The sequence below is a fragment of the Ailuropoda melanoleuca genome, chromosome 15 (genome assembly GCF_002007445.2).
Source record: "Ailuropoda melanoleuca isolate Jingjing chromosome 15, ASM200744v2, whole genome shotgun sequence".
Lineage (NCBI taxonomy): Eukaryota > Metazoa > Chordata > Mammalia > Carnivora > Ursidae > Ailuropoda > Ailuropoda melanoleuca.
In genome coordinates this window covers 80969501-80989707 of record NC_048232.1, presented here as the reverse complement: position 1 = coordinate 80989707, position 20207 = coordinate 80969501, and the positions used below count along the sequence as shown (strand labels likewise).

General features: G+C 58.7%; 1 protein-coding gene across 3 annotated transcripts in view; it reads right to left on the bottom strand.

The window, feature by feature from the left end:
- Window positions 1-3929: 3929 nt before the first annotated feature.
- Window positions 3930-20207, bottom strand: part of TRIOBP (TRIO and F-actin binding protein) — a 52358-nt gene continuing 36080 nt past the window's right edge. For 2 of the 3 annotated variants that reach the window (XM_034644459.1, XM_034644457.1), the window contains 12 exons: window positions 18803-18871; window positions 18592-18681; window positions 18123-18232; window positions 16104-16629; window positions 15350-15460; window positions 9908-10055; window positions 8094-8196; window positions 7487-7646; window positions 7289-7402; window positions 6342-6428; window positions 5361-5524; window positions 3930-4647 (listed from right to left, as the gene is read on the bottom strand). In XM_034644459.1, the coding sequence (XP_034500350.1) occupies window positions 5363-5524; window positions 6342-6428; window positions 7289-7402; window positions 7487-7646; window positions 8094-8196; window positions 9908-10055; window positions 15350-15460; window positions 16104-16629; window positions 18123-18232; window positions 18592-18681; window positions 18803-18871 (1680 nt within the window). In that variant the 3' untranslated portion in view covers window positions 3930-4647; window positions 5361-5362. Of the gene's footprint in view, window positions 4648-5360; window positions 5525-6341; window positions 6429-7288; window positions 7403-7486; window positions 7647-8093; window positions 8197-9907; window positions 10056-13840; window positions 15208-15349; window positions 15461-16103; window positions 16630-18122; window positions 18233-18591; window positions 18682-18802; window positions 18872-20207 lie in introns of those variants that run through there. The other variant, XM_034644458.1, reaches the window with a different exon arrangement.

Here is a 20207-nt window from a genome sequence, read left to right as displayed (position 1 = left end):
ACAGGTAGAAGGGAACAGGAGAACTGGGGAACAGACCCCTGGGAACTCCAAAATTACAGGGCTGCGTGGAAGAATGGAACGCTACGAAGGAGACCGGGAAGTAGGAGCTGGAGAGGGAGGGGGAGAAGCAGGAGTGGGGAAGAAAGATGGCGCCCAATGAACCACTTCCAGCATTCATGCCCTGGTGCCGTCCTCTCCCCTTGAATCTGGGCTGGCCCTGTGATTTTTTTATTATTATTATTATTTTTTTAGATTTTATTTATTCAACAGACAGAGGGAGAGAGCACATGCAGGGGGAGCGGCAGAGGGAGAGGGAGAAGCAGACTCCCCACTGAGCAGGAAGCCCAATGTGAGACTTGATCCCAGGACCCTAGGATCATGACCTGAGCCGAAGGCAGACGCTTAACCGACTGAACCACCCAGGCGCCTCTCCGTGACTTGCCTTTGGCTAATGTGATAGAGGTGATACCGCAGCACTTCCAAGCCTCAGTCATAGGAAGTTTGTAGATTGCACCTGGGTCTCTTGAAACTCTCTCTCAAGGAAGTCAACTACCATGGAAGAAGTCAGACTACAGACTGCACCAAGGCCGCCATGCTGTGAGGAAGCCCAAGCTAGCCACGTGAAGTGGCCACAAGGAGAAAGGGAGAGAGCTGTCCAGTGTCCCCCCCAACCCCCGCCAGCTGTCACGGCCACCCAGCTGGGGCTGCAGACCGATGAGTGAAGAAGCCATCTTGGATGCCCAACCCAATGGAGCCTTCAAATGACTCCAGCCCAGCCACCATTTGACGGCAGCTGCAAAAAAAGACACCATGACAACTGCCCAGTTGAGCCACAGGACCACGAGTGATCATAAAAAAAGCTTGTTCTAAGCCATGAAGTCTGTGGTAATTGGTTAAACCACAACAGATCGTTGAAGCAGTTGGCAATTTAGTACCTGACCAGCCCTCTGGGGTAGACATTATTGTCCCCATTTAACAGATGGGGAAATAAAGCCCGGAGAGGGATGTGACTCAGTGAGGTTCGTGTAGCCAGCTGGAGGCAGCAGCTGGGGTTCGAACCCGGGAGGGTTTGTCCAGTACCTCAGCCTCTGCTCTTTCCGCAGCACGTGCCCGGCTGCCTGAGACCACACCTGCAGCCCCATCACATGGTTTGGCCCAGATTCCCTGTGTGACAGGTCACTGGGTTTTCCCCAGGGCAGCTCGCCTGGGCACCCACTGGAACCCTAGCTTTTCCGCTGAGACAGGGTTCACGCGCAGTCAAATGCACACATCATTGGATGTGTACAGCATATACACCCCTGTGACCACCACCCAGACCAAGATCTAGAACATTCCTGGAACCCCAGAAACATCCCTTGTGCTCACTGCTAGCCCATGTCCACCCCCTGCCTTGGCCCAGAGGTCCCCAGCATTCCGATGCCCATCCCCACAGCGACAGATTTGCCAGTCCTTGAACTTCACATAAACGCAATCGTACAGCATGTGCTCTATGGGGTCTGGCTTCTTTTACTCAATATTATCTGGAAGATTCGTCCATGGTTTTTTTGTGTGCAGAGCAGTCATTCTTTTCTATGACTGTGTAGTATCCCGAGGTATGAACATCCCACCACCTACTCATTCATTCAGACGTTTGCACGGTTTTCCGATCTGGGCTACGGCGAAGTCGGCAGGAACATTCCTGTACCGGTCATTCTGCAGACTCGAGCGCTCATTTCCCTCGGGGCATCCGCAGGAGCAGAAGAGCTGGTCACACTTCATGAAGAGACCGCCGGGCTCCCACGGCGGTTAGACCGCTCACGCGGGCAGTGCGTGAGAACCCCGGTTCCCCACATCCCCGCGGACGCTCGGCATCGTCGGCCCTTGAACTGGAGTTCTCCTAGTAGAGGGGAGGGCGAGGCCACTGCTTTTAGATGACTGAGGGCGAGCACCCTTCCCCACGCTGGCCTGATGTTTTCGTTTGTCCCGGCTGCTGAGGAGGGGGTGGGTGGGAGGCAGTCACTGACGGGGATGTGGCCGCAGCCCTGATACCAGATGGGGGGCCTCCCCAAGTGGGGCGGAGGCAGAGGATGGAATGGAGGGATGTCAGGAGGGCTGCTGGGAGGCAGCAGAGCATGGCAAGCACGGGCAGGGCTCTGGTGCCAACTGTCTGGATCCTGGGGCGGCCAGCAGCAGATGTCCCCTCTCTGAGTGGCCCAGGGATGCTCCTTATCTTATTGAGACAAGAACGCCTGAACCAGGGCAGCGCCAAGCCTGGGTGATCGGAAGGTTTAGGGTCCTAGTTCTTCCTTCTTTCTACTTGGCTTTTTTTTTTTTTTTTTGAAGATTTTATTTATTTGACAAAGAGAGGGAGAGAGCACAAGCAGGGGGAGTGGCAGGCAGAGGGGGAGAAAGAAGCAGGCTCCCCACCGAGCAGGGAGCCCGATGTGGGGCTCCATCCAGGACCCTGAGATCATGACCTGAGCTGAAGGCAGACACTTAACCGACTGAGCCACTCAGGTGCCCCTTGGCCATTTTTTTTTTTTTAAGATTTATTTGAGAGAGACAAAGAGCACTGGTGAGCAGGGAGAGGGGCAGAGGGAGAGGGAGAGAGCCTTAAGCAGACTCCCTGCTGAGCGCAGAGCCCAATGTGGGGCTCGGTATCATGACCTGAGCTGAAATCAAGAGTCAGACGCCTAACTGACCGAGCTCCCCGGGCGCCCCTCTACTTGGCCATTTTTGGTATATTGACAAGGCAAAATGGTGGCAGCATGGGAACTTCACCCAACACCGTCCCAAGGCCAGGAGAGGACTCCCTTTCTTGTACCCCTTTTTTAAGAGCAAGGAACACCTCCCAGATGCCCCCCTCCAGCCCCACTTGAGACTTCCCCCAGGATCTCACTGACTGGAACTGCTCCCAGGCCCATTCCTAAACCCATCGCTGGCCAGGGAATGGGTACATTTTCCCCACAGCCTACAAGGCTGCTCCTCTCTTTCCCTGAACACACCGGGGATGCTCACAGGGCAAGTGCTCATGCTGTTCCCTCACCGGAAAGGTCCTTCCGGATTTTGCTATCTGGAAAAGATCTATTTCAAAGTCACCTCCAAAAGCCCTCTTCTACCCCGCAGGCTGGGGCGGGGTCTCCTCTGGGTCCCTACAGCCTCTGGGACCCCCCAGTGTCTGGGACCCCACCTGTTTTTGTGGCCTCAGGAGCAGGGCCAGTCCTTGATCAACTCCCCCAGTACCCAGGCCAGACTGATGGGAAAGGCTGTGGGGGGCGAGGCCGGCCCCCTCGTCATCCCTTCTCGGCCACAGCCCTGCAGACCGGCCGGCCGGCGCTGGGCTTGCAGTGGCCCACAACCGGGACCGAGGTTCAGCGGCAGCACAGCCGGCCCACTGGGGGATGAGGCCTCCGGCCTGGTGGGCCCGGGGTGGCCACGTCCACCCCCCCAACCTTGCCCAGAGCTGGACGTGACCTCTGGGCACAGCCTCAATATAGGACTGGGGCCGAAAGGCACCCATTAGATGGAGAAGCAAAAGAAAGCTTAGAGAGGGGGCGTGGCTTGCCCAAGGTCATCAGGGGCAGAGCCTCAGCTCCCCTCCTGTCTCCGAGGCCTAGGACCAGGCCCAGCGCCCACACCAGGCCTTTGCAGAGTCGGAGACGCACATGAATCACTGGGGGTCCGCGTCATGGGGCAGATTCTGACTCAGCGGGTCAGGGTGGGGCCTGGACTTGTATGTCTAAGCAGCTCCCTGGTGACACGGTGGCAGCGGCCGGTCTGCAAACCCCATGTGGTGTACAAAGCTGTTGCCCGACGGACGAACTCGATTCTCGCCTCCGCCCTCAGAGCTCACACGCCTCCCTTCAGGAAGGGTGGAGTGTGGGGGGGCGTGGGTGGTGAAGCCCCAGCCTCCAGGACCCAGCCCGCCCCAGCCATCCTGGACACCAGAGCTGCGGGAACATTTTATTAAGTTAAGAAGGCTCATGGGGCAGGAGAGAAGCCTTCATGGGGCGGCTCCAGCCGTTCCCCGGCCAGCACCCCTCAGAGGAGGTGGTGAGGCCTTAGGGACAGCTGCCGGCTCCCTCTGCCCATCTGGCCCTCTGTCCAGAGTCCCAAGGTCCACGTGGTCCCCTCAGGGCAGGAAGTAGTTAGTGGGAGGTAGGGTAGGAAGAGGGTGGCCGGCTCCCTGCCTCTCCTACCAGAGCCCACGCTGCCACGGCCGCTGTCCAGCCTCCGCAAGAACGCCGGGCCAGGGCCATGGGCCCAGAAGCCCGAGCAGGTGGCCAGAGCCAGAAGGGGAGCCAGCCATGGAGGCACAGGGCCACCAGAAATTGCGTTTTTCAAAGTATAAAGTGTTTTGGGGAAAAAAAAAAAAGGAAAAAATCTATATAAAAATCTCTTCACATATAAAATCCCAAAGAAGGTGCAAGGTAAGACCCAGTGCGAGGGGCGCGCTCAGATACGCAGAGTGTGTGTGTGTGTGTGTGTGTGTGCGCACATGCGTGGGTGTGGGGGTGTGTGTGTGTGTGTGTGGGTACGAGTGCATGTGCGGCCCACAGAGGGTGGGGACAAAGCTTGGCTTCTGACGTCCATCCGGCAGGAAGGAGGGCGACTGACTGGTCCCCTCAGGCCAGGGGAGGGTCTGCCGTGGGGCGGGGCCACCAGGACCTGGAAGACAAGAGTCAGGGAGCTGCAGGTGGCGCCAGGCAGGGGTGGCCCGGAAGGCGGGGCCAGAGCGGCTGCTGCTCCCCCGGGGTTTCTCCCCACCTAGCCTGGCCCCACGGTGGGTCTCCCGACCGCCTCAGGAAGCCCGTGAGGACCAGGCGGAGGGAGGCAGCCCCTGGCGGACGGGGCGTTAGGAGGGGCAGCGTCAGAACGCTCTGAAGCCTGGGAAATCAAAGACCGCCGTGAGACTACGTGAGATTACGTCAGGGGCCAAGCTCCGTGGGCGGTGTCAGAGGAATGCCGTCACCGACCCGTGATGCGTGCCATGCCACCAGCGCCGACGGTGGGGCAGCCCCGCTGGATTTGCGCAGACCAGCCAGGGGCGCTGGGGGCCCGGATGAGGGCTTGGGCTCCCAGGGCCGCAGGTGGGGCACAGCGTTAAGAGGCGCCTGCTGTCACGTGGGGGCCCGTGGCGATCATCGGGCCCTGAACATGCACCCCCCCCGCAGAAACTCGCTCGGTTTACAGAGCAGCGTCTGGCCCACCAACAGCCCCTGCAAGCCCACGTGGCTAGTGCCACCGTCCCCATTTATGTACAGAAAGGGAAACAGAGGCCACGAGAAGGGAGCGTCCCGGGTGAGGTGGCACCAGGAGCTGGGCCCGGTGCCCCACTAGGCCTCACCCCTGCTCGGACCTGCCCGCCCCCCGGCCCTCACCTCTACTCGGCCAGGCTGTTGCGCAGGGACTCCTTCTCCTGCAGGGCAGCCATAGCGAGGCGCAGGTGCTCCTTCAGCTGCTCGATCTCCCGCTCCGACCGGGTCTTGATGTGGTTCAGCTCCACGTACACATCCTGGTACTTCCCCGAGGTGAAGCGCTTGTCCTGCGAGGGCGCAGAAGAGGCCGTGAGGGCGCGGCGACCCCCCTTCCTGGCCCTGCCTCCCCGGCCCACGCCCACCATGCTCCTTGCCGCCGGCACAAAGCCGCCAGGCCCCTCCACAGCCCCCTGGCCTGGTCCCTCCAGGTGCCCCCTCGGCAGCCCCGGGGCCTGCGTGCACCCTCCCGGCATGGTCCAGTGATGGCTTCCAGCATCATTTTCATCCCTGGAGATGGGAGCTGAGGCTCAGGGAGGGGAAGGTTTGTCTAAACCCACCTGGCAGTGAGCAGCTAGGGTGCGAACCAGGGCAGCCTGACTCGGGGCTTGGGGCCCGTCTGCGAGTCTGACTCGCACATCCTCACGGAGCCACCAACACACGGCGGGGCGGTGGGGGAGTCAAAGATACAGGGATACGGCACCGGGCAGGCCGCAGACTCACATCCCTGGGCCCAAATCCTGCCCTCCCCACTGCCGGCCACACAGCCCACTCCTCACTGGAACGCGGGCGCCCCTGCAGGGCACCTTGGGTCTTTGTCGTTCACAGCTGCCCCCCCAGCCGAGCACAGTGCCCGGCACACAGCAGGTGCTCAGGACATATCTGCTGACTCAATAAAGCAAGTGTGGCCGTGAGCAAGTCCCTCCCCCCTTAGCCTCAGTGTCTTTGTCTGTAAAGAGGGACAAGGACACCAACGTGGGAGAGGCACAAGGAGAGCCACGGATGAGGCGGCGAGGAGAGCAGCTGGCACGGAGCGGGTGCTCACAGGTCGGGGCACGCAGGCAGGTCCAGAGGCCCCCCACCCACCAGCGCCGAGTTGGACCCTACCTTCTGCAGCATCTGCAGCTCGTCCCGGAGACACTGCACCTCCTTCTTTAGGTACTGGAGCTCGTTCTCCTTAACTCGCAGCAACACCTAGGGTCACGGGTGCCAGGCTGACCCAGGGCCACAGCACCCTGCAGCCTGGCTTCTCTCTGCCTCGGGCCCTTAGAACACAACTCCCAACCCGCACCAAGTCCCACCACACCCCAGGCTCCTCCAGGGAGCCCTCCCTGATTTCTCCTTGTGCTCTCACCTCTGTCCATACCAGTGAGTGGGTGTCTCATGATCACCTCGGCTGTGGTCCCAACACAGCACCTGGCCCTCAACTTGAGGGCAAACAGATGACAAAGGGAGCCAGAGAGGGCAGGCCTCCCTGTGAAATACCTCATGAACCCCTCCCCAAACCCTGAGGGACAGGGGTTGCTATTCTGACTTGACCAAATCGGAGACAGGTTCGGCCAGAACTGGGGAGGCTTAAGAGCTTCGACCCTGGAGCCAGACTGCCAGGTTCCAGCCCCAACTCCTGTGCTGACTGGCCGCGAGACCTCGGGCAAGGTCCCTGACCTCCCTGCGTCTCAGTGTCCTCATGTGTAAACTGGGACAGTAACAATATCTACCTCGTAGAACTGTTACAAAGATTCAGTGAGCTAACAGATATGAGGGACTTATGGACGTTCCAGACACAGAGTAAAGCCATATATAAATTTTTGTAAAATAAAATAAAATAAAATAATAATAAAAAATAAAACATTAGGGGATTCTGGGATCACACACATGTTCTCACTCCAACTTGTCCCAGTAAGGGGGATGCTAGCCTCCTTTCACAGATGCGCTCCTTGGGCTCAGAATGGTGGGGTGACTTGCCATGGTCACCCAGCAGCTAGGTGGTAGACCCCCCACTGGAGGGCCAGACGCTGGCGGTGGCTTTGTCACAGGTGCCCATCCCAGCTCACCTCCAGCTCACAGGAGCTCCGCTCGCTGCCGCGCCCACAGCCGTCCCCCGTGCCCTGGGAGGCAATGAAGCCACGCAGCCGGTCGATCTCCTCTGACAGGCGGGCGTGCAGCTCCTGGGAGGCACGGGACGGTCAGCGCGGGGACGTGGGGACGCCGGACCGCCGCGCCCCCGACCCCCGAGCCCGGGCTGGGCTCACCTGGTTGTGACGCAGCAGCTCCTGGCCCTCCTGCTGGCAGCGCCGCAGCGTGTGCTCCCGCTCCTCGGCCTGCCGCGTCAGGGCCCCGATCTCCAGACACTTCTGCGAGTACTGCTCCGACAACACCTGCAGCTCCCGCTTCAGCGCCGCCACGTCGGACCTGCCCGGGGCAGAGGAGGGCAGCGATGGCATGGGACACGGCTCAAGACAGACTCAAAGCAGCTCAGGACTCCAGGTTCCTGCTCTGGTTCTGCCTTCAGCCCACTGCGGGATGTGAACTGGCGACCGCCTCTTTGGGCTGCAGGTGCCTCCTCGATAAAGGGGTGGGTAGGTTAAGCCTCAAAGGCCTCTCCAGCCCTAACACTCCAGAACTGTCCTCTGCGGTGGGGAGGGACACCTACTGGCCAAGGGTGCTACTGCAGCCCAGCTCTAGGGGACACTAACCAGAAGAGGAGGCGGAGGCTGAGACCAGCTGGACAAGAAGGGGCCTAAGGAACTATCTATGTCAACTGGCATGGGGTTCCCACCTTATAAACACCAGGGTGGGCAGCCCCTAGCTCAGAATGAGGCCCAGCCCATAGACCCCAGAGTCCAGGTGCCATCTTACTGGTGCTGCTTGCGAAGGCCATCCGGGCCCTGCTGGAGGCTCCGTGTCTTGCTCAGTTCCCGACTCAGCTCCTCCTGGTAGGCCTTCTTCATGGCCTCGATGGCTAGAAGCAGGGCAGAGGCATGAAGGGAGCTTGGCGAGGGGCCCGCAGCTGTAAGCTCCACCTCCTCCAAGGCCCCACGTGCACCATGTAGACAGCAGCAAAGAGCACTGAACCAGCGCGTATCAGGAACGGAGTGGCTTTGGGTAAGTTGCTCGACCTCTCTGAGCCTGTCTATCAAGGGAGGATACCAATCCCTGTCTGCTGCGGTGGGACAGTGCTAGGGAGATATCAGTATCTGACCTCTGGTACCTCTTGTCAGTGACGTCCGGTTGGGATCCCACACAGCCCACCACCCCTGCAGGGCCTGGAGGGTTCTTTCACAAGGCCGGGCTCCCTTGCCCAGCCTGCTGATCGCACCCAGTGCAGGGACTGCAGCTGGCATAAGTCTATGCAACTTTTTGCAGGGGACTTAACCCTCCTTTGCCTCGGATCTCTTCCTGGAAAACGGGGAGAACAATAGCACCTTCTCTCGTGGGTTACTGGAATATGTGTGTAGAGCATTCAGAGCCCCCCCCCGCCCAGAGCAGATACGGAGAGAGCTCGTGCTGGCTTGTTTTTCAGACTGTGAGCAACCAAGGACCAAGTGCTTTCACACTCACACAGGTGGTTGGGAGGATTAAACAAGCCCTCGTCCATAATCTTATCCATAATTCTAAAACCCAAAGGCTCAGAACACTGGAAGTTTTTCATAACTCTTTCGGTGGCAATCCCTGACCTGAACAGACGCAAGGCTACCTGCACCCATAGCCCACTTAAGCATAACTCTGAGAAGTTCCACCGTGAAAACTGTGGCGCTAGATTTCAGGGAAGAGCCCTGACTGCTGGGAAGGGTATCTAATAGGCGCACTAGGTTATCTTCTTAAAATGCAGAACACGCTGGCTCCGGGTTTTGGGATGAGGGGCCATCGTTGTGAGTGCGTGAAGCACGGGACACGGCGCTGGGAGGCGGGAAGTTCTAGATCAAGTGACTTCTCTCATCACTGTTATGACTCTGCACACCCCTTCGGAGTGCCTATGGATGTGCCGGGCACACACGGGAGGTGCGCAGGGAACACGGTAAGGGAGGGAGATGTCCAACATCGTGGGCACTCTTGTTTCTGGCTTGGGAGAGCAGAGGGTGGGGTTCAGAGCCCCACTCCGCAGACAGGGTGCTCTGAGCCCCAACTCTGGCTCTGCCATCCCCAAGCCGTGCCATCTGGGACGAGTCATTAACCTTGCTGAGCCCCAGTTTCCTCATCTATGAAATAGGGTCCGTCCGTCAGGCACTGCAAAGAGCTAAGGGTGCTTGCGTGGGGAACAGGGCTCAGCAACAGCTCACAGCTTTGCTCCTGCCTCCCCAGGGCCCGGCCCTCTCCGCCACCCCCCCAACCCGGTCCGCCGCTGACCAGTCTCTACCCCAGCGAACGGCGCACACCTGCGCATGGAGCTGGAGCTCAGTGTGTGCGTGCGGGCTGGGGTGAGATCCCCAGTGGCTGCGGGCCCCTGAGGGACAGGAGTCCCAACCCAGAAGGACATGCGGGTGGGGGTGGGGGTTTTTATTGCCTCAGTTTCCCCTTCTCAATTAGGAGCAGAGGCCAGTTCTGGGGGCTCCACCCCCCTCCTGGTCCCTTTTCCCAAGTCTGGCACTGAGACCCCCACCTCTTATTTAAAGTCCTCCCCAACTTCAGCCGAGGAGCCGCAGCAGGAGGCTCGCGGGGCCCGGGGTCCTCACCTGAGGCCGTGGCCGCCGTCTCCTCAGCCAGCAGCCACTCCTTCTCCTGCTGCAGCCGCTGCAGCTCGCGCTCGTGGTGCCGCTGCAGCTCCTCCATCACCTGCTGGTGCGAGGACTCCATCGCTGCCAGGCTGCGCTCACATGCTTCCTGCGGGCGGGAGGCCAGCTGGGTCCCGGGCCGCCCCCATGCCCGGATGGTGGCCCTTCTCCAGCCCCAGGCAGTGGGCGTCAAGGGCAGGCCCGCCCCGGACCGGCCGCATCCCCCTCTCGTCCCTGGAGCCCCGCACCACCAACCACACCTGCCCCTGCTCCCCCAATCCACAAACCTCACCCTGTCACTCTCCTGCTTCCATCCCTTCGGAGGGTCCTATCCCGCGGGGTCAAGTCCCTGCTCCCGTGTCTGACCCTCGTGGCCTCAGGCTGGGCCTTTCCCCACCAAGGAACTCCAGAGAGGCGAAATAATTCATGGCATGGTCGGAGCTCTGAGCTTTAGCTAAGGCTAAGCCCTCTGCCTGGAATGTTCTTCTGCAACTTTCCCTTCCAGAATAATGAACTTGGCCTGCAGTCCAGCTTAATGTCCTCCCTGCTCTATCTCTGAACAGCCTCTCCCCTGCCTCTGAAGGCTCTGCCTCTGCCAGACAGGGAAGACCTGATCCAGCTTGGAGCCCCCCGGGGTCCGGAACAGAGCCTAACACATGGCAGGCGCTGAGTAAGGGAGCTGAAATTGATGACATCACAAAATAGGGCCTGTAGACAAGACTGGCAAGTGTTTACAGGACTGGTAATACGCGCTGCTTGGGAGTCAGCTGCCTGCGACAGGTGGGCGGGGGCGGGTAGCTCGTGGCATCATCACATTTTTAGTAACCCCCTGTTGACCCCACAGAAAGTCACATGTGGGCAAAGACTCTCGGACAGGGGTATTCCCTATGGTAAGGCTGGTAAGAGATGAAAACCGGAAACAACACCTAACAGGGGAGCCTTTAACTAAATGACGGGACCGAGCCTTACAAAGGCCCCCGGGGCAGATAGTGAAGGACAGAGCTGCCCACGTGGAGGGCCGCGGAAAGGCGTCCCAAAAGTTAGGGGACTCAAGCTGGTCTCTGCCAACATGTATTGTGCGATCCCACTCACAGAAACAACACAGGGCCACGCATTCAAGTCCACTAGTGTCAAACACAGTGAAGGGTATGGGAGGATGCCGTGGGGGGTGGCAGAGTAGCGGCGCCCAGAGATGCCCACGGCCTACTCCCTAGAACCTCTGAATATGTTACCTTATGTGGCCGCGGGGCACTGAGGTTGCTAATCAGTTGACCCTAAAATAGGGAGACTATCCTGGATTATCCCCTGGGCCCGATGGAGTCACGGGGTCCTGGGACGTGGAAGTGGAGGCAGGAGGGCAGAGAGGGAGAAGGGACCACAGAAGGTCAGTGACAGGAAGTAAAGGGGCCAGACTCTGCGCTGCAGGCTTTGCAGACGAAGGACGGGACCAGGAGCCCAGGAAGGCTGGTGGCCACAAGCCACCGGAAAGCGTGACGAAATGGGTCCCATGCGGAAAGGATTTGAGCTCAGTGAGACCCCGGTTAGGCTGCTCCCTTTCAAATCCGTGAGATAATACACTCGTGTTATTTACGGTTGTAGTGATTTGTTCCAACAGCAACAGGAAACTCTAGGGATGGTGACCAAGGTGACCCCTGGGTTGGGGTGGGGGTGGGAGGTGGGGGGCAGGGGAGGCAGAGCTCACGTGTTTATTTCTAACCTTTTGATTAGATTGAATTATTTTTGAAAATGTTAACATATTATGTAATTAAGTTTAAGATCACAGGAAAGGAAAGGGGAAGAGCCCTGGACGAAATTGAAGCCGAGGGTCAGATAAGAGTATATCCCCCCGTGCCATAGGGCACCTCATGGTGTGGGGGGGACTGACCCCCACCTCTCCAGCAGGTGCACCAGGGGGCTACAAGGACCAGTCTGGGGGAAGGGCCAGTGTTCTGAGTGGGGGTAGGTAACGTCTCTCCCTCTGCATCTGTCCTCTGTGTCCTTCCAGTCACAACAATAACACTGCTTTGGAATTTCACACAGTGGGTCCTGACCCTCCCTATACCAGAGGGAACTCGAACGAGCCTCTTCCCCACTCTGAGCCTCATAAGACAGGCCCATAAGACCAATTCATGGGGGTCCCTAAGATAAGCCCACCTATAGAAATGGGAGCAGGGACGCCTGGGTGGCACAGCGGTTAGGCATCTGCCTTCGGCTCAGGGCGTGATCCCGGCGTTATGGGATCGAGCCCATCAGGCTCCTCTGCTATGAGCCTGCTTCTTCCTCTCCCACTCCCTGCTTGTGTTCCCTCTCTCGCTGGCTGTCTCTATCTCTGTCGAATAAATAAATAAAATCTTAAAAAAAAAAAAAAAAAAGAAATGGGAGCAACATAGGGGGTGGAGACAGCTGTCCTTACAGGGCCAGATGGGGCAGGCAGACCTGACAGCTACTAGGGGGTCCAGAGGGAGGAACCAGCCCATGAGGAAGAAGGGGCTCCTAGAAGGCCAAACACTGCTCTCTCTGCTGTATCTTTGGGAGGCCCACGGTGTCCAACAGCCGCCTCTGACATGGATCAAAGTAGATCAAGAAATGCCTGTTACTCCCGCAATAAGCGGGAAGGAGGCCAGAGAAGGCTCTGGAGGCCCGGCGGGTGAAGCCCCAGACCCCCTAGTTGCTGTCCTATGTGGCAAGCCCCACAAGCTGAAAGAGGGGCGCCCACCCAGATGAAGGTATCAGGCTGGGGAATCCCTCCCCAGCTGTCACTCTCCAGGGCCCGCTGAATCCCCAGCCTCCTCCTCCTGAGCCGGAGGGGGACACAGATGGCTCAGCTTCTCTTCTCTGGCGCCCTCCACCTGTTTCCTTATCATTCCCTTCTCACCTCCGCCCCCCCAATTCCATTTGCACCCCTGCCCGTCCCAACCTAACCGGTTGAAACGGCTGACAGCCCTTTGTGTGCCCAGCGGCCCCATGGGGCCCAGGAAGCCTGGACTGCAGACGCAGGAAGGTCTCACCACCTCCCCATGCCTGTTTCCCCACCCGTACGCTGAGCAATCAGAGCAGTGCTTTCCAACCTTCATTTTCGTGACAAATCCTTTCCCAAAAGCAATCTAACGCAGGTTCCAACAGTAAAACAGACAGATGAGGCTGCCCGGGTACCAGATACCGACGGCTGTGAATGGAACCACCCAGAAAGGCAGCCCCTGGGGTGTCCAAGGGCTCTGAGTACACTTTGAAGCCCTCTGGGTGGGGGTCTCTGAGGGGTGTCCCAGCTGCCTCAGGCCCTGGTGTGGGGCCTCACCCAGCCTGAAGATGTCCCACCCACTCCTTCCTCTGGCCTCAAGGGTGCCTTTGACAACACTGGTCCCTCCCCCCTGCCCCACTCCACTCCCCTCCCCACACCAGGTGACCCCAAAGCGAGCCCCACCCCACCCCACCCCCGCACGTCCCAACTCCCCTTCGCCCTGGTCTCCCTTCAGCTAAATGCTCTACCCCAGAGGGCTCCTGGCCTTGGATAGTGGCCCAGCCTCAAGGCCCCTGGGGGCTCCCCTCTCACTTCCTTGGGCCCAGTCACCCAGTCCTCACCTCTCCTCCCTGCACACACCCTCCTGCGCCCTCGCTCCTCCAGCCCCTGTCCTAGCTCCTGACACCACCCTTGCCCCCTCCCAGGTCCCCCTCCACCCCCACACCACTTTCCTGATGTCACTGTCAGACCCCCAAACCCCCTCGGGTCTGCGGAATGAGATCCCAACTCCTTGGCTGCTGGAGGTCTCCACTGTAGACACCTACCAGCCCCCCACCTCCCGCCCCAGCCTGTGCCCCCACCCCAAAACCAGTGCCTTCCTGGGCGCCCCGCACAGCCACCTCCAACCCGGAACTTCTAGAAGGCCCCCCGCCCCACCTAGGATCCCCGCAGTCTCTTCTACTCCAGGCAATGGCGTGCCGACTGGAGGCAACGGATCGGTGTATTTTTCACGATTTTGTGACATGGGTGTGAAGCGCAGCCATTTAAAAAGTTAAATTATATAAACTTAAAATTAACTACAGTGAAAACAAAGGTGATACTCAAAATTCATCACTTTCTAATTATTTCACTGCATTTTATTATTGTCTAAGCTCTTGAGTTTGGGTTTTTTTTTTTAAAGATTTTATTTTTAAGTCATCTCTACACCCAGCGTGGGGCTGGAACTCATGACCCGAGATCAAGAGTCGCTCGCTCCACCGACTGCGCCCGCCGGGCGCCCCTGTGCTCTTGAGTTTATTTACGTCTTCCGTATCTTGTCTGGTGGCAACGCTCTATAATTCTGTCCACATATATCTTCCCAATTCGGTGTTCAGGGACATCAGCCATAGTGGGAGTATTTACACCGCGGAAATTGGTAAGCATTACAAATCAGAGCTTGATTTATGGTTTTGCTGATTGTCTGGACTTAAGCAAGGGCTGAGAAAATGCTAGTAATGCAGATTAAACTTCCAAGTCTGCCAAATTTATAACCATCACACTGTAACTAGAACACAGACCTGAGAAAATACTCTAAATAGAACATTCTCAAAGGAAAGCTATTATCCAATTCGGCCAAGAAGTGACTCGTGATGCTGACCAAGTAAAATTCTGACATGCATCCCCTCGTTTTACTCATTAACATAAACTAAACTGTCAACCAACATTCATGTTAGAACAATCCTCGTTTGCCATTTAGCTGAGGCTACAAGCATTTGGAAAAACCCGTGAAAGTATTCTGAGAAAAGTCAATGAGCTATATATGGAATTCCCAAGAACAGCGATATATTTTCTATTTGTACACTGTGTCCTAAACATCTTTTATATGAGTAAAATTGATAGTAAGCCACGGCCAAATGTCCCCAGAGGAACAAAATCAGCCCAGCTGAGAACCACTGTCCCAGGCAGACAGAGCGCCCCCTGGAGGCCACTGGGGGGGTCCCACATCTTGCAAGCCACCTGCTGCAGGGTCTTGGCCTGGCAGGCATGGGTGGGATTTCCTGCCCATTTTCACTGCCTCAGCAGTGACCTGGGGGCCTGCCGCTGGGGATCCCACTGCCCACTGGCTCTCCTCCCTGGATGGCGTGGGAGAAGGGGTCCAAGTGCAGAGTGTCACGGGGGGGCTCACACACAGCCCCTGCAGTCAGCCGGAACCGAACTCAAATCCCACCTCTGACATCTGCAGCTCAGGTGACCTCGGGCAAGTCCCATAACCTCTCAGAGCTCAGTGGCTTGTTTGTAAAATGGGCACAGTGATCATGTCTACCTGCGGGGTACATTCAACGAGACAATGCAGATCAAATGCCTCACACGGGTTCTGCGACACTTCCAGAACATCGGCTGTTCTCCGAAACCTCGGCAACCAGAAGCCTGCCCGCAGCCCCCACCAAACAGCCCCTTGGCCTCACCTGCGAGATGTAGCCCGGGGGGATGTGGCTGTCCTCCTGGGACCTGGGTGCACCCTGAGGAACCTCTCCCTGAAGACGCCATGCCTCCAGCTGGGCGCGAAGAGACTGGACCTATAAGGGGATTGGGGGGGGGGCGGTCAGTGGGAACCTGGAAGCCGGGAAGGGGGTGCTGGGAGGCAATGAGGAGCTTTAGGTTTGAGCAGGGGAAGCAGCCCGTGGTGGGAATGCAGGCAAAGGGGACATTCCAGCTGTTTCCTGGGTGGCCAGGTCAGTGACCCAGGAGAACTTTGTCCCAGAGAAGACTAAACAGGGTTGGGAGCAGGACACTGTGGCCACAGACACTGATCACATTACGTAGGTGGTCTCTGAGCCTCAGTGTCCATTAGTACAACTGTAACCAGGTCTACCCTCTGGGACCATGAGACTGCTCAGAGGATTCCGTGAACCAATATAGGTAAAGAAGGCCTAGGATGATGTATACAGAAGACGCTTAAAAAGTGGTCTCTCCCTCCTTTTCCCTTCTCTGTGGTTGCTGAGGACAAAACTAAGAAGGAAAAAGATGCCCCTAAACAAGAAACACCAAGGTCCAGGAAAGAAGATTCCAGTTCACAAAAGTCTGAGGTATCAGACAGTCAATCAGGGGTGAGCTCCCCATCACTTTAGGTACGCAAGGTAAATGCCACACTGTGACTGCAGGCATAGGAGGGGCGCTGGTGGGGGGAGGAGGCTCCCGGAGGCCAGCGATGACGCCTACCTCCTTCTCCAGGGCCTCATGGCTGTCACCTGGGGGCCCCCGGCGCTCCCCACGGCCTTGGTTGAGCAGGGCGGTGAGAGGCACCCGCCTGTTCTCCCGCAGGGGCAGCTTCTCCAGCTCCTGCCACTTCTTCTCAATCTCCTCACTGAGCCGGCTCTGCTGGTCCTCAGTCAGGGGGGCACCCAGGCCCCTGCGTGGCCCCTCGCCACCAGCGGTCTCCGGGGGCCGGCTGTCCGTGGCCTCAAACCACTTGCGCCGCTCCTCGGAGCGCTGGGCCAGGTCCCGCTCCAGCTCCTCCTGCTTGGCCGGGCGGTCGAGAGTGCGGGCCGGGGTGCGGGCCCGTTGCGGGGAGCCCTGAGTCAGCGGGGAGAGCTCCACGTAGTCCAGGGACTGCCGCTGCCCGTCCGCCTTCCGCAGGCTGCCCCGACCGATGACCTCAGAGCCCCCCCGCTGCTCCCCTGCCTTCAGGGAGCCCTTCTGGGTGCTGTAGCCGTGCAGCGTGTTCTCCTTATTGCAGTCCGAGAGCCTAGGATGCCAGGAGAGCCTCGTCAGACGGCCCTTGTCTGCTCGGTCCCCAAACAAGCACTTCCGGAGTGCCACCCGGGGGCCAGGGGCCGGGGCCAGACCCCCCCCCCCAGAGCTTAGGACTAGAGCGTCATCACTAACAGGCCCTGGGAAGCATCCCAGGGCCAGCGCTTAGCAGCAGAGGCAGGACAGGTGGGTTCCCTCTTTGGCCCCCAGTGACCTCCTCTGTAACACGGGCCAACGTGCCTCTCACGGGATGGATGCGAAGACCGGGTGAGTGAAAGTGTGTAAAGCAACCAGAAGCCCTTCACCAACGGTGATCAGAGAATTATGACCTTGTAAGGCAAGGTCCTGGGCCCAAGGGGCTCACAGTGGAACAGGGAAGATGAGGTCAACAGTGTTGATGAGGTGGGCAGTGACCTCTGGGTGCACAGAGCACCAACTGTGGCAGTCCTCCCCCTCCTCCATTAGTAATAGCTGGGTACATAGTCGGCCGGCCAAAAACAACACCCCCCAGCAACCCTTGCAGCCATGTGGCCATGTGACTACACTCCGCCCAGTGCTGTGAGAGGTGGCCCCCTTTCAAGGACTGGGCATGCCCTGCCCGGGCTCCTGGCTGGGGCTCCGTGAGAACCGAGCCACACACAGAGGTGTGAGTTGTGGGCCACAGAGCTGCCCCTACAGGTCTGGATCACACACTTCTAGATTGTTCTGGAGAGAGAAAGAAAGCTCTCCCTTACTTATGCCACTGTGTTTGGGGCTTCTTTGTTACAGCAGCTGAGCCTACAAACTAACTCCAAGTCCAGCCGCATCGCGCTCGAAGAGTCCACAGAGGGCTCCCGCGCACATCCCTCCCGAGGCAGGCGTCACACGCTCAGTGTGACAGATGAGGCATCGGATGCTCAGACAAGAAAGTCACTGGCCTGGGGTTGAACAGCCAAGGTACAGCCAAGCTGGGTGGCTCATGCTTGGGCCCCCCAGTATCACGCACCGTTCCTGCTGTCTAGCAGCTGCAATTCCCAGCCCCCCTGGGGGCAGCGAGGGTTTATACCGTGGGGGGGTGGGGGGGCTCTGCCAGCCACTCACTCAGTCCTCCTACCCCCCAGGCAAGGCGACCTCCAGCGGGGTGAGCGCAGCATCCGGACCACCTAACCACACCCTGTCCCCAGCACAGGCTTAGACACAGCTCCCACGGCTCCCAGACAATCAGCCACCTAGCGGGGGCCTCTGACTCACTGGCATGTTCTCCGGAGAGTGAAGGCCCCTCCCCCCCTTTCAGGATGGGGGGGGGGACTATAAAGGGATGGCAGTCAAACCTCAAATCCTCCAAGAATTTTTGGGTGAGCGCCAAGAATGCTCCTTGCCCCCTCCCCATTTTGTTGACGGAGAAACGGAGGCCCCAGAGCTACAGCCGGGCCCGCCACTGTGTGCCGTCCCCTCAGGGATGCAGGGCTAACTGCCTCCCTCAAGGTCCCAGGCAGGCTCCGCACGTACTTGGTGACATCTGGGGCAGAGGTGGGTCGCACGGTCTTCCTCAGAGCCTCGATCCAGTTTCGCCGGATCCCCGAGGTCATGGCCGACAAGGTGTAGACAGCGTCCTTGGTCTGCAAGTCCACCCCACGGGCAGGTTGCCACGTGGCCCGCCCCACCCCCGCCTTGCTCCCTCGCCACTGTGCACCCCGGGGAGGCTGGCCCTTTCCCCCAGAAAGGAACCTAAGGTCCCACACCTAGGGATGAGGGGAGGGTGCCCAAGCTCCCCTCCACCAGCTGGCTCCAAGATCTCCCAAACATTCCACCCTCCCTCCCCCACCAATAACATCTGGGGCCTCCCCAGATATGCCGGGTGTCGGCAGCAGCACTTCCGACTGGCTCTGAGGCCAGGGTCTCCAGGTCAGTGAGTGACAGGAGGCAAGCATGAAGCCCGTCACCCCGCCCATGGCACCCCAGCGGCACGGCGGCTCACGTGGATCTGGAAGCCGTAGTTACGCTGCACCGCATACTCGGTGACGTCCGTGCAAGAGCGCAGGTCGATCTCGCCATCCAGCTCGTCGGCCTGTGGCGGGGAGGCCCACAATGGTCCACGCCTTCCACTCCCCCCCACCCAGGCCCCCCGATCCCCTTCCAGGGCCCCCCAGCGCTTGATGGGGGCAGGGAGCCTTCCCACATGGTCTCACCTCCTCAGCGGTGGAATCCCTGTAGTACTTCAGGCTTGAATCTGTCAGCACGAACCAGTGCTTCTTCCACTGCGAAGGAGAGGCGGCAGTGAGCAAGGGGAGGGGGGCTGCGGGGAGGGCGGAACGCAGGCAAGGGGTGGGCACCATTCCGCAGCCGTCCTGGGGGCTGCTGGGTCAACGGCACCCTCTTCCACCCCGCGGATGGCCTGTGAGGGCAGGGGACAGAGCAGAGGCAGAAACTCTAGATCTGAGCCTGGCCCTCCAGGGGCAGCATCTGGGAAATGGGTTGGCTTTTTCCTCAGTGCCTACACCTTCCCTTGCCTTCTGGGAGCCCTTCTCTGATGTGCTGACAGTCCCGTAGCCCTCCTGACCCTCTCCATAGAGATCGCCAAGGCTCCTACGAGCAACCGCTTCCAGTGCAGACCGGGAAGGGGTCGTGGCCTGTGTAAGGTCATTTGTCTAGCAAGTCAGGAAGCAGAACTCTGCATGTCTTTTCCCCCAGGCCCCTCTGGATCACCTCAGTAGCCAAGGACAAGGGTCCCAGAGCGGGACTGGAAGGTGGCCTAGGGGGAGGCGTCTGAGCGCTGGTCCTATTCTGTTCCTTGAGCTGGGTGCTGGTTACACATGTGTTCAGCTTGTCAAGGATGTTATCTGTGCATTTATGATCTGGGCCCCTTTCTGCAGTGCCTCTCTGCTCCAGCTGGGGTTAGGTCAGCAGGCCGCAGAGGCGAGGGGAGGGGAAGGGCGCCAGACAGCTTGATATGAAATATGCCAAGTTCAGCCCCCCTCTGGGGTTCTGGCCATTCACTGGAATGCCAGCCGAGGTCCACCCACTCTCAGGGTCCTCAGGCACCCACATGCCACTCAGTCCTCGGCCCTCCTGGGGCTCCCCCACATCACCAAAGTCTATCCACATTATTCTAAATACTTAGTTTTCTTTCCTCAAGAAAATGGCAAGCCTTCAAGGATGTGCCAGAATGACACTTTCGACTTCTTTCCACACAGCCTCCCCTAAGAAATAGGGTTTAGTATCCAAGAGACTTAGGTTATAATTATTTTATCCCTTGCTAGCTGTGTGTCTTTGATCAGGTATCTCGACCTCTCTGAGCTTCATTCTTCTGACTTGTCAAGTAGGGCTAATAAGAAGTCCCTAAGCCTTCTTGTGAGGTTAGAAGTAGCTATCCCTCCCTTGTATGTCTCTCGTGGCACTTAGCAGATGGTCAAGCACTAGGTTACTGGGGATTGTCCTAAGAGTGGCCCGAGTTGCCACTCAGGACCTCAACTGTCCCTCTACAACGCAAGCCAGGGCTTCTGTGCCAAATGGTCTCTTCGGCCCTTGCAGCCTAATCTATGGTGCTGACAGAGGAGCCAGATGGAGTTCCAGGGCCTTAGGCAGCCCAAGTTC